Source organism: Nilaparvata lugens, chromosome 10 (assembly GCF_014356525.2).
Source record: "Nilaparvata lugens isolate BPH chromosome 10, ASM1435652v1, whole genome shotgun sequence".
In the NCBI taxonomy this organism is placed as follows: Eukaryota; Metazoa; Arthropoda; class Insecta; order Hemiptera; family Delphacidae; genus Nilaparvata; species Nilaparvata lugens.
In genome coordinates this window covers 31,036,618-31,053,852 of record NC_052513.1, presented here as the reverse complement: position 1 = coordinate 31,053,852, position 17,235 = coordinate 31,036,618, and the positions used below count along the sequence as shown (strand labels likewise).

The following is a 17,235-nucleotide window of genomic DNA, read 5'->3' as shown; positions in this document are numbered from 1 at the left end:
GGAATGCTCAGCAATAAACCTTAAATGGCGAAAATTGTAGATGCCGTTTTTTTCGGAGTAAATTGTTGTCTGAAAATGGCGAGTTTTGCAGGCTGATTATAAGGTAGATGTGCGTTGCTGAAATCTAAAACAGCGGTTCAAAACTCGTTATGAGAGTGCAGCGAACGGTTTTCTTGGTTTTGTTGAGTTGATTCTCCTGTCATCATTAGTGGCATAATGTGAGCAAGGAAAAAGAGAGAGAAATAGGGAGGAAGAGAGAGAAATAGGGAGGAAGAGAAAGAAATAGTGAGGAAGAGAAAGAGGGAAAGAAAAAGAGAGAAAGGGAAAAGAGAGTGAGAGAAATAGAGAGGAAGAGAAAGAGGGAAAGAAAAAGAGAGAAAGAGAAAAAGAGATTGAGAGAAAGAGAGAAAGGGAAGAGAAAGAGAAACAAAAAGAAAGAAAGAGGAAGAGGAAAAGAGAAAGAGAGTAGGCTAAGTGAGAGAGAAGATGGAAAGGAAAAGGATGAAGTTAGAGAGAACAGGAAGGAGGAAGAGTATAGAGAGGATGAAAAAGAAGAAGAGATGGAAAATAGCCGATAAGGATGGAGTAAGAGGTATTGCAGAAAGAGGTGTGCAATAGAGATGATGGAGGATAGAGAGAATGCAAAAAGTGAGGAATAAGGGATATATAGAAAGAGAAACAGAGCTAGTGTGAGCATGAAGCATGAAAAGAGGAGAGGAAGAGAGTGGGCGAGGAAGGAGAGGAGAAAGGGAATGAATGGAGAGAACAGGAGGGAGGAAAATTATAGAAAGAATGAGAAAGAACGAGAGAGAGGGGAAACAACAGATAAGGATATATAGTGTGAGATGTAACAGAAAGAGGTGAGCAATGGAGGGAATTGGAGAAAGAGAGGAATGAGGAAGAAGGATGAGAGGTTCAGGGTAGAAGAGAAAAATGGATGGAAAATAGAAGATTGAGGAGGTAAATAATAGAGAATAGAAGAAAAGTCTCCTGGCTACTGAAAGATGAGAAAAAATAGAAGAAGATGGAAAGAATGGAAGCATTTAACAGTGAGAAAAGAACAATAGAAATGATGAGAAGGGGGAAAATGAAAAAGATTGAGTTTTATAAAACAGTAAGGAAGAGAAAGATGGAGAAAAAAGAGACAGAAATTTATTAGAAGAAGAAAGAATGATGACGATAGGGAAGAAAAAGAAATGACGGGAAGAAGAAGAAGAAGAAAATTGATTCATAGGGATAGTCTGTTCCTCGATTTTATAGGTGTTGAGTTAATTACTGGAATAAATTATTAGAATTCCAGTTTATTTACAAGACAGGTTTCCTTATAAAACGTTAAGTAGCTGTTAAAAGCACTAGTGATTTTATCATGTAAGGTGAGTAATGACACTTTAGTTGGGAAGAAAGTGAGTGAAAGTTTATTTTTTGCAGAGAATAATTCATGCAATATTGCCATTACTGGAAACTAAAATACACAAATTGAATTACAAAAGAACCCATTAGAGATTGATTGAAAGTTTGATGCTTGGGTAAAGGAGCAGAGGAAAGACAGTAAAAATGATAACAAATTTAATAGATTAGGCTACTTATACAGTTGAAAAAAAATATTACATTTCTAATAACTCTTATATTGTGTCTATTAGTAGGTCATAAATCACATACATTCGAAATAAGTTCTAAATCTAATACATGCAGCCTATACATTTTCAACAGTTATTGGAGCTAATTTCTATAACACAACACAAAACTCTCCGAAACTCAACTTCAACTATAATTTCCCAGACTATTCTCATTATAAAACAATCTGTATACGAGTATATTTATGTTTATTTTATTTGTGGATGTTTCATTCATCTACGAACGGTAAATAATGGAAATGATCATTTATTGGATAATGATCTCATGAGAAGTAAGAACTCTATTATTAATTAATTTGAAACACAGCCGTGCTGTTGAGCATACACAAGTGTAGTTTTTCATGTTTCAACCAATGCTGAAACAATTCAAATTAAATTTTACGACAAAGAAAGACATTTTAATAAAGAACTGTCTCTGGAGAGAGCTAACTTGATCAGCATAATAATGTTCTATTTACAATGTCTAGTCATCATTGTTCAATATTACAATAGAAAACGAATAAAAATTCTATGAGTTGACAAAAATGATCCTGAAAGTGGAAAACTCGAACAATGTGTCATCGTTTCAGAATATTTTCATCTAACAAGAAGGCTATTCAAATAAAAATAAATAGTAAAGTAGAATGAAAGTAAAAGTAATAATTGGAAATCAAATCAATAATAATTGTAAACTGTCAGTATAAAGGCAGTTTCACACAAAAGCTCTGTGTTTCTGCAGATTCTGTGGATGGATGCCTTATGTATGAATAATTGACCGAGCGAAGTGAGGTCTAAGATTCAAGTCGACGGTTTGGCATTTCTCTTAACGTTTAAATGTTTAAATGTTTAAATGTTTAAATGTTTAAATGTTTAAATGTTTAAATGTTTAAATGTTTAAATGTTTAAATGTTTAAATGTTTAAATGTTTAAATGTTTAAATGTTTAAATGTTTAAATGTTTAAATGTTTAAATGTTTAAATGTTTAAATGTTTAAATGTTTAAATGTTTAAATGTTTAAATTTTAAATGTTTAAATGTTTAAATGTTTAAATGTTTAAATGTTTAAATGTTTAAATGTTTAAATGTTTAAATGTTTAAATGTTTAAATGTTTAAATGTTTAAATGTTTAAATGTTTAAATGTTTAAATGTTTAAATGTTTAAATGTTTAAATGTTTAAATGTTTAAATGTTTAAATGTTTAATGTTTAAATGTTTAAATGTTTGAATGTTTGAATGTTTAAATGTTTAAATGTTTAAATGTTTAAATGTTTAAATGTTTAAATGTTTAAATGTTTAAATGTTTAAATGTTTAAATATTTAAATGTTTACATGTCAGGTACTTGTGGATGAGAATACTGCTTGCTGCGTGAGGTCTACTGTTCACAGAACTACTAGAAATATATAGTCCATCATCCTTTATAAGATTCTTGTGGAAATTGAAAGAATCTCAAATTTTCTGAAAATTTGGACACTTGGGCTTGATGCAAGGAACGTGGATTTGACATCAGCAGAATTGTGAAATTCGTCATCGTTCAGGATAAGGGAACATCTATAGTTTTTTGTATGATTCAACTTTCTTGTCATGACACAGTACAGAAAATTATATTATGTTTTTTATCTGAATTTTCTAATCGGGACATTTTTTTCAAGAAGACTGCAATAAGTACTAGTTCTCATCAAATCTACTTTTCATGATCAGTATGAGGTAAGTGTCAACTATCAATAAGTTATTGACAAATATAAATTCTCAAGATTTGTGACCACCCCAAAAATAATCCACAATCTACAATGAAAATGTAACAAAATTCATTTTTTTTTTTTTTTTTTTAGATTACGTCCTAAAGACTCCAGTCATGGAGTATAAGACAAGCCATGTTATTACATAATAATTCTAACACTAAGTAGTTCAACCTAGTTTAGGTTTGAAAGGAATTCTTGTACACTATAAAAAGCTCTATCAACTAAATATTTTATCATTTGTTTTTTGAAAATCTTCAAATAATCATTACTTTTCAAGATTTGAGGTAGCTTGTTATAAAATTTCCTACCAATATAATCTGGTTTTTGTTCAAATAACCTACTATTGTGACCCATTATATGATAATCTGCTCTGTTTCGCGTATTATACTCATGAACATCTGAATAAATTCTGGATCACACCACTCGTTTTCACATGCATTACAACTTCATATACATACAAAGATGGCACAGTTAATAGACCAAGCTTTTTAAATAAAGGCCTACAAGAGTCTAACCTATTCACTTTCTCTATACATCTGAGTGCCTTCTTTTGAATCTTAAACACTCTGTCCATATTTTGTTGAGATGAATTACCCCATACTAAAATAGCATACCTAATATGAGATAGTATAAGTCCATGGTAAGCAGTTAACAGTCATGCGCGGTAGGCCTATAGTATGTCATAAATAGGACGACAAAAATGAAAGAACAATAAAACATATCGAGATTCGGGTTTTTAAAAAAACGGAATAGGTCTACTAGTCGAAATAATAATCATTCTTCATAATTAGATGGAATAAAAATAAAGTTTTCACTCCATTCTACACTCACTGGTTTCTATAGACCTTGGTGGGAAACAGTGAGAAACAAGGTCTATAAATTAATAGACCTTGGTAGGAAAGAGGAATGTCACCGCTACCTAGCGCCTAAATTGTGAACTAACTTCTACAATTAGTACAGGCCACGACATCTGTGAACGAGTTTGGAACTAAACCGATAAATAGCGCTAAAATTAAAATAAAACACGCTTTGAATCTCTTTCAGAAAATGCTTGCAATATTTTCATCCATATTGATCACAATAGGTTCTTATGAGTTTCAGGTATGTTTAGTTTTTTTCCAAGAGTTGGAAAAATAAGATTTCAAATTACTATATGATAAAATTTATCATATAGTAATTTGAAATAGATAACATTAGTATTGAAATAGATAACATATAGTAATTAGATAACATTTAATGTTATCTAGTGCATGAGGTTTGTTTATCCAATAAAAAAACATTTCCAAATCTTTCAAAATTCAATTTCTGTAATTTGAAATTGAAAAGACATTGAAGCTTCTTCTCCTAAGTATACGAAGAGCCATATTTTACAAATATTTGAAGAACTGCCTTAGCAAAGCACGCTTTGATTACCTCGCAACATGATGGCCAAATCAGATTGATCTATATAATAAAGAAAAGAATTGGCGTTTACATGTACGGTACGGGATAAGAAGTACACGAATGACGCTTAATCAGGTCTGAACTAGGGACTAAACTGATTAACTTGAAATTTTTCATAAAAATTCTTTATTTACCGAGGATGCTTATAAGGCCTATTTGTATTCTTATTGTAAAATCTGACAAAGCATTTATTGGAACGGTTTCACTTGTTATTCGTTCCGCTACTACGTAGACTTCATGTCGTCATCATGTCTGTCTGTCTGCGCGCTGTGTCTTTCGTGCGTCTGCGCTGACCAGTGACGTCTCAGTCGCGGTTTTTTGCCACTGCTCTAATCAGCTGGTTTTCTATACTTTTATTCGTATTTTTTCGTCGGATTGTTTGCCGTTGCAATTTTAATATTTGTGCTATTCGATTTTTTAGAATTTAATCTTGTCTTTTGGCATCTTACCTTTTAGTTATTTGCCACTTTTTCACCAAACGTTTGTGGACGTTTCACGTACGTGGCTACATTTCCGCCTTCTCGTTTTTGTTGCTAGCGTTTTTAGCTTTTCCTGTCTATCTATTCATGGAGGTCGGCGAGTGTGCTTCCTGCGCTCGGTCTACACCTTTCATCTGAATTCATCGGACTTACAAAACCTTTTTAAAGTGTGAATTATTCTTCAAATTAATTCGTTTGTTCTATTCTTCAGTGTGATTCAATTATTCATCGAGTTCTTCACTCAATTGCTCTGTTAAAATTGGATAAACTTTGTCTAAAATTGCAACCTCATGTAAGCTTCAGTTGCCATTTTTCTACAATTGGCTTCACCTCGTGAACCTCAAACTTTCAAGTGCATCATCTCTACTGTTTGGAAATCAATCCAAAAATTCCACAATTTGAAGATCGGATTATTCGTTTGGAATTCTACTCGCTCCAGCCTACTTTTCCATTGGGGGATTCGCCTGCTGTAATGGACGTTTCCATGCTTGTCATCGCATGGCCTAATCACTTCATCGCTTGCTGATGTCCTGTTCCTGTTGGTATTGCGGATTCGTTGCCTGTCTGCCTGGCCGCATCTCCTCTTCAAAATTTTATTCAGGTTATGTAAATCGTTCTTTTCAATTTTCATTTACATATGCATCATTATTGTTTTATTAATGTCTATCTTGACATTCAACTCACTGAGGCCACTGACGCCTAATTATTATTTTATTAATGTCTATTTTGACATTCTTTCACTGAGGCCACTGACGCCTAATTATTATTTTATTAATGTCTATCTTGACATTCTTTCACTAAGGCCATCGACGCCTATTTATTTATTGGATTTGACAGCTACCCTTGGCTTTACAAGTGATTCATTGAAGGCCACTGTCGCCTATTATTAATGTCTATCTTGACATTCTTCCACTGAGGCTACCGACGCCTACCTATTGTTTAGTTAATGTCTAGCTGGACATTCATTTCACTGAGGCCATCGACGCCTATTTATTTATTGGATTTGACAGCTACCCTTGGCTTTACAAGTGATTCATTGAAGGCCACTGTCGCCTATTATTAATGTCTATCTTGACATTCTTTCACTGAGGCTACCGACGCCTACCTATTGTTTAGTTAATGTCTAGCTTGACATTCATTTCACTGAGGCCATCGACGCCTATTTATTTATTGGATTTGACAGCTACCCTTGGCTTTACAAGTGATTCATTGAAGGCCACTGTCGCCTATTACTCGTTCTAATTGATGTCTGTCTTGACATTCAATTCATTGAAGGCCCATGTCGCCTATATTCAACCGGACTGTCCTCATTTGTATTTATTAGCTACCCTTAGCTCTTAAGTGATATTTTTAAGGCCAGTAACGCCTATTAATTGTTAGGTCGAATTCTATTTTGACATTCAAATCACTGAAGGCCTATGCCGCATATATTTTTATGTATGTTATTTGCTGAGCATTTTTTACAGCTTATTGTCATTTTTAATCATTATTATTGTACCTTAGTAATAACTTTCATTATTGCACTCAATTTATATTCATTTCAGGTATCATTATTAATATCTTTGCATTTATTGCAATATCATTAATACCAATATCATTAATAATTTAATATCATTAATACCTTTGCAGTTATTGTCAGACCTCAATGGTCATTAATGTCATTGACCTAATTTCATTTAAATTTTGTAGTTCTCTACATTATTTCACATGTTGTAATTTTCCCAAGATTTGACAATTGCCTTTGTATGTGGCCATTTGCCTATTATTATTTAAAGATTCAAAGACTTAACCTACTTACAATTGCCTTTGTATGTGGCCATCTGCCTATTGTTATTTTATTGATCTCAAAATATTTGATTCAATGTTTGTATGTGGCCACCTGCCTATTATTATTTTATTGATCCCAAAATATTTGACACAATTGTTTTTGTATGTGGCCATCTGCCTATTATTATCTTATTATTATTAAATCTTATCTTGTTGATTCATTTAGTCTTTTATTGGCGTACTTACCACACTTCAAGCTATCAGTATTTTTATGCACAGAATTCAAAGATTTATTTGTAGGTATTTATACCAACTATCATCCACAGTCCACTGCCCTGCCCTTGGATTCTGTCATAAAAATTGGTTCATCCGGGCCAGATTTTCTTGATCCAGTGTTCACTTTGGATAATTGTTAATTGGACCAATTGTAAAAATTGGTCCTCCAAAGCCGTTCATTTTTGAGCCAGTCTTCACTTAGGATAATTGTTAATTGGACCAATTGTAAAAATTGGTCCTCCAGCCCGTTCATTTTTGACCCAGTGTTACCTAGGATAATTGTTAATTTTTATTACCCATTTCTTGGTCCATTGAACCTTGGGGTTTCAGTGACCGTGTGCGTAATAGTCTAGCTTGACGCCAATGATTAGGTCCCACTCTAGTGTATATTTTATTTCATTGTACCTTTGTATGTTTATATTGTTTAATATTAAGCATTCACACACTTGTTTCAAATTTTCAGTACTGGCTGCAACTCAAAGCACGCTGCGACGTGTATGCACCAGCTATCAACTATCTTGTACCCTGAGAGACTGAACCGCACTGAACTGGTCACAGACGGCTATTGCGCATTGAGAAAACAACACACGGCATACCACACCGCCTTGTGAGCTCGCTACTTGACTCGCCGCACAGCAAGCTTGATACAACTTGCCTCAAACCCACAGGCATGCCTCTCTGCGTACTGGACCAGCGCCCAAGGTTGCTTATTGGCGCAGCAATCGCATTGCTACAGTGCACTATTGTGTCATTCACTCAGGTTTTTCTGTTAATTTTTAAGCATGTCTGATCATGAGGAAGATTCACTTCCTGAGCCTTCTGCTCTTTTCAATGCAAGAGACAATTTACACCAGGAAATAGATTGGTTCATAACCAGCTATAACGATTATGTTGTGGACTCTGAAGCCACTTATTATCAATTATTGACTGTAAAAAACGAACTAGGTTCACTTAGAATTAAGTATAATAAGATACACCAACAACTATGGAATTCAGAGTTGCAAGTGCAGGACACTTCAACTCATTTTGAGATACTCAATAAGTTTATCTCCATTACCTCTAAAGCAAATGCTGCATTAACTGCTTTTGAAAGCAGACAACGCATCAATGAGGCCACTGCTGGTGCTTCCCAGCGGCCAACATCTCAAAACGCACCTTTGGCAAATTTTCAGTTGCCTCAGATACCGCTTCCATGCTTCAATGGGGAGCTTTCAAAATGGCAAGCATTCTCAAGTGCTTTTACTAATATTATTGGTAATCAAGATAACATTAATGATTCATTGAAATTTTTCTATCTTCGTCAATCACTCAGTGGTGAAGCTCTTGCTAGAGTGGAACACATTGAAGCTGACGAAAATGGTTTTCAGCTTGCATGGAACCTCTTAAGGGAGAGGTATGACAACAAGAGATTAATTGCTGCCAGGCACGTCACGGCAATTGAATCTCCGCCTACCATAAAGCGTAACTGTCCGCAATCATTACGGGCATTCATTGACTTTTGCAAGTCCCACATCACCGCGCTCGAAGCGCTTCAACTTGGAGTCCAAATCAAGGACTTGTTGTATATGCACAAAATGTTGTTGCAGTTGGATACTGCTACTGTTCGAGAATGGGAAAAGAGTGTTGGTATACACGACATTCCCACCATTGATAAATTCTGGAATTTTTTGGAATCACAATGCAAAATCATGGAAGCTGTTGCTTCAAGCTCAGCTAACCATCATCAAGGAAATGTACAGCAAAGTACATCCAACTCGGTTGGTGCTCATAGCAAGCCGAAGTTCAATCAAGGTCAATCAAATGTTCAAGCTAGGATGCAGGTTACTACCTCTTCTATGTCACCTTGTAGTTTTTGTAATTCTGTTGGTCATTTTCCAAATCGTTGTAATGAATTATTGAAGTTACAGGTTACTGATCGTTGGAATGCTGTCCGTGACAAAAGGTTATGTTATAATTGCCTCAAGCCTTTCGCACCCAATCATGTTTGTTCAGACAAATCATGTACACTTTGTGGCAAGAGTCACCACACTGTTCTTCACAGGTCGTATCCTCAATCACGGGACACTCAGCCTACTTCTAAGGATAAGGTAACTTCAAATCTTATTCATTCTCAATCTTTTGCTCCCTCCAAGGGTAAGAATGCTGTTTTGAATTCTGTCATGGTTCAGAATGCGGAAACAACTAAGCAAGCTGTTTCTCATGCTGAACAGCCTCAGAAGAACTCTCATGTCACGATGAGCTCTACTTCGTCACTGTGTTTGCAACAGCAATCAACCATCGCCTTGTTACCTACTGCTGAAGTTTTGGTTCAAACTTCTAGTGGGGAATTTATTAAAGCAACCGCGCTTTTAGACTCTTGCTCTGATTGTAATTTGATGTCAACTAGGTTGGCTGAAAAATTGTCACTTGTTACCTTGTATTCTGACACTTTGATTCATAGTGTAGGTGAGAATAAGACCAAATCATCTATTTCTCATTCGGTTTGCTTGTCTTCTACTGATCGTTCGTGGTCGGTCGAAGAAAATTGTATTGTAGTTGATAGCATATCAGCTAATGTTCCTAGTGTGAACATCGATCTTTCTAAAATTTCAATTCCCGTTGAACTTAAATTAGCAGATCCATTGTTTGCTCAGCCTAAGCCTGTAGATTTGTTACTTGGTGCTGGCATATTCGCATCGATACTTCAGCCTGGTAAATTGTATCTAGCTCAAAATGCTCCCATTCTTCAGAAAACCAGTCTAGGTTGGGTCATATTTGGTCCTTGTAAAGCTATTCGTCCTATTGCAGCACCTCGTTCGTGCCTCCCCGCTTCACCTGTGGCCGCTCCCCGTAGGGTCACGTCGAATTTTCTAACTTCAAATGATGTCTCTCATCAGTTAGAGAAATCAGTTCAGAAATCAGTTCAGGAAATCAGTTCTCATTCAGTTCAGGTATTAGCTACTACTTCTTCTCGTAATGATGTTATTTCAGGTATAATCAATAGTTGCTCCACCTATCACAAAATCGTTCGTACAACGGCATATGCTCTATGGTTCATTCATAATTGTAAAAAACAAAATTCAGTCACTCCGCGCTTTGGTCAATTAACTATCTCTGAAATTTCAGAAGCTGAAAATTGTATCTTCAAATCTATTCAAGAAGAAGCCTTCTCTGCCGAACTTAAAGCATTGCGTCAAAATCAGGAGCTATTGCCTAATAGTTCTATTAAAGCCTTGTCACCATTCGTTCATTCAGATTCTCTGCTCAGAGTTGGTGGACGTTTGCAAAACGCAAATGCTTCATTTGATTACAAACATCAAATATTGTTGCCCAGCAATCACAAATTCACTCGTGCATTGATTGTTGCTCACCATCGTCGTATAAGTCATGCTGGGGTGCAGGCCACCATGGCCAGTGTAAGACAACGATTTTGGTTTCCCTCCACCCGGCGCACCATCAAAAGTGTATTGCGGCATTGCATATTGTGTTCTCGCTTTTCGGCTCTTCGTTCTGAGCAAATCATGGGTAGTTTACCAGTGGCCCGCGTTCAGGCTAACTTTCCCTTTTATAATTGTGGTTTGGATTACGCCGGTCCTATTTCCATCCGTGTAGGCGGCCCCAAATCTCGTACTTTTTCTAAGGCATACTTGTCGCTGTTTGTGTGTATGGTAACTCGTGCCGTTCATATTGAAACTGTCTCAGAACTTACTTCCAAGGCATTTATTGCCGCTCTGATTCGTTTTTCTGCTCGTCGTGGCATCCCGCATTCCATTTTTTCGGACAACGCCACAACTTTTGTTGGTGCCAACAATGAGCTACGTGAGCTCCACGAATTTTTGTCCTCTGATCGTCTAAAATCAGATATTCATGACACTATGTCTGTACTCAACATCCAATGGCACTTCATCCCCCCTCGGGCTCCACACTTTGGTGGACTCTGGGAGAATGCGGTAAAAATTTCAAACGCATATTCCGTGTAGTCACTTTCAACAAGGTATTTAACTTTGAAGAAACCTGTACTCTTGCTGCTCAGGTCGAGGCCATCTTGAATTCGCGCCCTCTTGTTCCCTTGTCGGAAGATCCACATGATCTTGCCTACTTATCTCCAGGTCATTTTTTGATTGGACGTCCACTTACGTCATTACCCTTCTTGCCGCCTAACACCAAACACATTGACCATCGTTCACGTTGGTATCAACTTGCCGTTTCTATCCAGGAACTCTGGGATAGGTGGTCTCATGAATATTTAACCACTCTTCAGAAAAAAGGCAAATGGTTAAACAATTATGAAAATTTGAAGGTCGGTACAGTTGTCATCTTGAAGGACCCTGGTTCCGCGCAGTCCACTTGGAAGCTGGCGCGCATTACTGAAGTTCATCCCGGTAAGGACGACAAGGTTCGAGTTGTCACTGTTCTCACTCCCTCCGGCACCTTTAAGAGGGCTATTTCGAGTTTAGCACCTCTTCCCATTGATGAGGATTCTAGTTAATCCCCTTGCTCTTATGGTTCATGTTATATTTTCAGGTTTCATTGTTCTTTTCCCCTGGTTCTCACATGGGGCCCAGTTTTCAATTTCCAATTGCCTTGCCAGATTTTACATATTTCTTACTTTTTCTTATTGTGCCATACCCCCGTATGACACAAGGGGCCCAGTTTATGTAAAATCTGACAAAGCATTTATTGGAACGGTTTCACTTGTTATTCGTTCCGCTACTACGTAGACTTCATGTCGTCATCATGTCTGTCTGTCTGCGCGCTGTGTCTTTCGTGCGTCTGCGCTGACCAGTGACGTCTCAGTCGCGGTTTTTTGCCACTGCTCTAATCAGCTGGTTTTCTATACTTTTATTCGTATTTTTTCGTCGGATTGTTTGCCGTTGCAATTTTAATATTTGTGCTATTCGATTTTTTAGAATTTAATCTTGTCTTTTGGCATCTTACCTTTTAGTTATTTGCCACTTTTTCACCAAACGTTTGTGGACGTTTCACGTACGTGGCTACATTTCCGCCTTCTCGTTTTTGTTGCTAGCGTTTTTAGCTTTTCCTGTCTATCTATTCATGGAGGTCGGCGAGTGTGCTTCCTGCGCTCGGTCTACACCTTTCATCTGAATTCATCGGACTTACAAAACCTTTTTAAAGTGTGAATTATTCTTCAAATTAATTCGTTTGTTCCATTCTTCAGTGTGATTCAATTATTCATCGAGTTCTTCACTCAATTGCTCTGTTAAAATTGGATAAACTTTGTCTAAAATTGCAACCTCGTGTGAGCGTTTCATCGCTATTCATTTGATCTACAGAACCTTTTTAAAGTGTGAATTATTCTTCAAATTAATTCGTTTGTTCTATTCTTCAGTGTGATTCAATTATTCATCAAGTTCTTCACTCAATTGCTCTGTTAAAATTGGATAAACTTTGTCTAAAATTGCAACCTCATGTAAGCTTCAGTTGCCATTTTTCTACAATTGGCTTCACCTCGTGAACCTCAAACTTTCAAGTGCATCATCTCTACTGTTTGGAAATCAATCCAAAAATTCCACAATTTGAAGATCGGATTATTCGTTTGGAATTCTACTCGCTCCAGCCTACTTTTCCATTGGGGGATTCGCCTGCTGTAATGGACGTTTCCATGCTTGTCATCGCATGGCCTAATCACTTCATCGCTTGCTGATGTCCTGTTCCTGTTGGTATTGCGGAGTCGTTGCCTGTCTGCCTGGCCGCATCTCCTCTTCAAAATTTTATTCAGGTTATGTAAATCGTTCTTTTCAATTTTCATTTACGTATGCATCATTATTGTTTTATTAATGTCTATCTTGACATTCAACTCACTGAGGCCACTGACGCCTAATTATTATTTTATTAATGTCTATTTTGACATTCAACTCACTGAGGCCACTGACGCCTAATTATTATTTTATTAATGTCTATCTTGACATTCTTTCACTAAGGCCATCGACGCCTATTTATTTATTGGATTTGACAGCTACCCTTGGCTTTACAAGTGATTCATTGAAGGCCACTGTCGCCTATTATTAATGTCTATCTTGACATTCTTTCACTGAGGCTACCGACGCCTACCTATTGTTTAGTTAATGTCTAGCTTGACATTCATTTCACTGAGGCCATCGACGCCTATTTATTTATTGGATTTGACAGCTACCCTTGGCTTTACAAGTGATTCATTGAAGGCCACTGTCGCCTATTATTAATGTCTATCTTGACATTCTTTCACTGAGGCTACCGACGCCTACCTATTGTTTAGTTAATGTCTAGCTTGACATTCATTTCACTGAGGCCATCGACGCCTATTTATTTATTGGATTTGACAGCTACCCTTGGCTTTACAAGTGATTCATTGAAGGCCACTGTCGCCTATTATTATGTCTATCTTGACATTCTTTCACTGAGGCTACCGACGCCTACCTATTGTTTAGTTAATGTCTAGCTTGACATTCATTTCACTGAGGCCATCGACGCCTATTTATTTATTGGATTTGACAGCTACCCTTGGCTTTACAAGTGATTCATTGAAGGCCACTGTCGCCTATTACTCGTTCTAATTGATGTCTGTCTTGACATTCAATTCATTGAAGGCCCATGTCGCCTATATTCAACCCGGACTGTCCTCATTTGTATTTATTAGCTACCCTTAGCTCTTAAGTGATATTTTTAAGGCCAGTAACGCCTATTAATTGTTAGGTCGAATTCTATTTTGACATTCAAATCACTGAAGGCCTATGCCGCATATATTTTTTATGTATGTTATTTGCTGAGCATTTTTTACAGCTTATTGTGATTTTTTAATCATTATTATTGTACCTTAGTAATAACTTTCATTATTGCACTCAATTTATATTCATTTCAGTTATCATTATTAATACCTTTGCATTTATTGCAATATCATTAATACCAATATCATTAATAATTTAATATCATTAATACCTTTGCAGTTATTGTCAGACCTCAATGGTCATTAATGTCATTGACCTAATTTCATTTAAATTTTGTAGTTCTCTACATTATTTCACATGTTGTAATTTTCCCAAGATTTGACAATTGCCTTTGTATGTGGCCATTTGCCTATTATTATTTAAAGATTCAAAGACTTAACCTACTTACAATTGCCTTTGTATGTGGCCATCTGCCTATTGTTATTTTATTGATCTCAAAATATTTGATTCAATGTTTGTATGTGGCCACCTGCCTATTATTATTTTATTGATCCCAAAATATTTGACACAATTGTTTTTGTATGTGGCCATCTGCCTATTATTATCTTATTATTATTAAATCTTATCTTGTTGATTCATTTAGTCTTTTATTGGCGTACTTACCACACTTCAAGCTATCAGTATTTTTATGCACAGAATTCAAAGATTTATTTGTAGGTATTTATACCAACTATCATCCACAGTCCACTGCCCTGCCCTTGGATTCTGTCACTTATTAATCAATCAATTTCAATTCAATAATTGGAACAAATTTATTCAATTTGTAATTGAAAGTTTACGCAATGATAAAAGCCCAACCAAACAAAGCTTTCTCCAAGTGATTATGTTACCTCATTGGTAGCACGCGCTACTCATGAATTGAAGATTGCAGATTCTAGACCTATCAAACTCTTTTTTTTATATTTTCATTTCTGATGAAGATTATTCACTTGATGTTGAAAAATAATTGAATAATAATTATTCTATTCTTCGATGTTTTCTGGGCATAAGGAGATTGCATTCTACATCACAAAATTTTACCCAGTGCAAAGCACGAGTTACCTGCAAGTTGTAAATACAAATCTACAATATTTCAATTAGAGCTGAGCTAGGACAGTTCTGAAATCGTTTATAAAAACAGTCCTACATTTATTATTTGATGACTCATTGTCAAATTGATCATAGTCAAACCAAATTGATCATTATTAACTATTGTTCATAGTCAAACCATATAACATTGCCTTATTGCCTATTGACGATTCATGTCTATAATTTTAGCCTAAAGTTTCAAAAGAGGAACAGAGCCTATAGTAAGAGACTTGAAATATTATAATATTGTTAGAATCGGAGAGAAAAAAGAATGCAATAATTGATGATTGGGATTTTGTATTGTAAATGATAGAAATCGAAATATTGAAATTATTGATAAATACTATTACAAATAAAAATAGAAAATAAGAATTTCTGGTACTCACTTTTTGTCATTTGCTTGTAGTTGTTGTGTAGAACGAGGCCAGTCTTCCATTGGAATTGTGCTACTACCCTGCAAATGAATAATTCCAATGAATTTAATAAAACTTTCTGTTGAAAAAAATATTCTGGTAATGTTTTATTTGAAATTGATTAAATAATTTTATTGAATAATAATTATTTGTTGTTCAAGTTATTGCTGATTCTTTTTATTGATGATCAACTTTAATCATCTCAAAAATATATATAGCCTATTTACCAAGAATATACTTCAAAACAAACTTTAAAGCTTTGAAAATTTATTAGAAGTGCAAAAATGTTTAATTCAATTTTCTAAATGTTTTATACCGTTCAGGATACTGGCATGAATCAAATACTTTTTATTGAAATATTTATCCATGATTCAATAACACATTTTCATGATTAAGATTAAATATTCTAGTAGTTTATTATATTTCTTCATAACTAACATACGATTTGGCAACGGTGCCGCGTTGGAAAAGAAAAGAGTATTTGCTCTGTCATGACAAACAAATATAGCAAATAAATATTAGGACCGAAACACACGAGGCGTTTTTTTCAGACGACAGACGAGTCGACACGGCGACTGATCAATGTTAAAACACCTTCCCAACTAACTTTTGTCAATCAATTGACAAAAGCAAATAGGAGATTTTGGAGGCAAAAAATTGTTTGTGTGTCACACGTCACTCTATTATTATCGGAAATTTCATCAGCTTCCTCACAATCTTTTGTGTATCAATTGGTGAAAACAATCAGGAATTTTTTGGAGGCAAAAACATGTTTGCCAGACACAAATCACTCCATTAATAGCGATTGAACGCATAAATATGTTGAGGAAGGTTTATAGTCTGTTGATTTATTCATTAGAGGTCGGTCCCCTCACATTTGATAACCTTTTTGTCCACTTAACAGTTAGAACGGTTCAATAGAAAAGGAAGTTCATGAGAACTACATTTAAAACGATTATAAAAACAATCTGGAACACTTTCATAAAAGTCTTCCCATAAAATATTGATTTGTAATTCATTAGTAACATTCAGTTAGTATTTCATCAAAACTTCGATTTTTTCAGATGAGTTTTAATGGAAAAATTAATGACTGTTTAGTTTTCAAATACTATGTCAGTCGTAAATATCTTCTGAAAAAATTGTTTCTCAGGAACATTGGATATCCTATAAATGGAAAATTTCATTGGTATAATAAGTATTGGAAAAAATAATATTTCATTTTATAAGTAGGTTATTGAAAAAAAAATGTTTTTCAGAAATAATTGGTTAGAAAGTCGAGTTTTATTATTGGAACAGACCATTATGCCTATTGTTTGCAATCCGATTGAGAACCTATTGACTCCGAGGTCGCACGGCCATCTTATCGGTCGGATAAGTTAAGTAACATGTGTCTGCTTATCCCGTTGGATGGGTGACCACTTGGAAGAGCTGGCTCAGCTGAATATTATTTATGAGTTTGGAAATCACTTCCCGGTGGTTCTAAAATCATCTAAAACTGTCACTCATCCTGCCAATCATCAATCTGTCAATCATATAAAAATGTCACTTATCTCCTTCATCATCCTTTCCATTATCCACACACACACACAAGTCTAGCGCTGATGAGGGCATCATCCTCAGATAAAGATAAAGAAGTCTTGAATCTATAGAATATCATATTACAGTATTACAGGTGAACAGTGTGGAATTATTATACTAGTGGTTTATGTGTTTTCTTATTGTATCATTGGTAT

General features: G+C 35.4%; 1 protein-coding gene across 1 annotated transcript in view; it reads right to left on the bottom strand.

Annotated features, from left to right (window-relative positions):
- Positions 1 to 17,235, bottom strand: part of LOC111053586 (glutathione hydrolase 1 proenzyme) — an 82,576-nt gene that overhangs the window by 55,439 nt on the left and 9,902 nt on the right. The window contains exon 2 of the mRNA XM_039437194.1: positions 15,476 to 15,543. Within this exon, the coding sequence (XP_039293128.1) occupies positions 15,476 to 15,543 (68 nt within the window). The remainder of the gene's footprint in view (positions 1 to 15,475; positions 15,544 to 17,235) is intronic.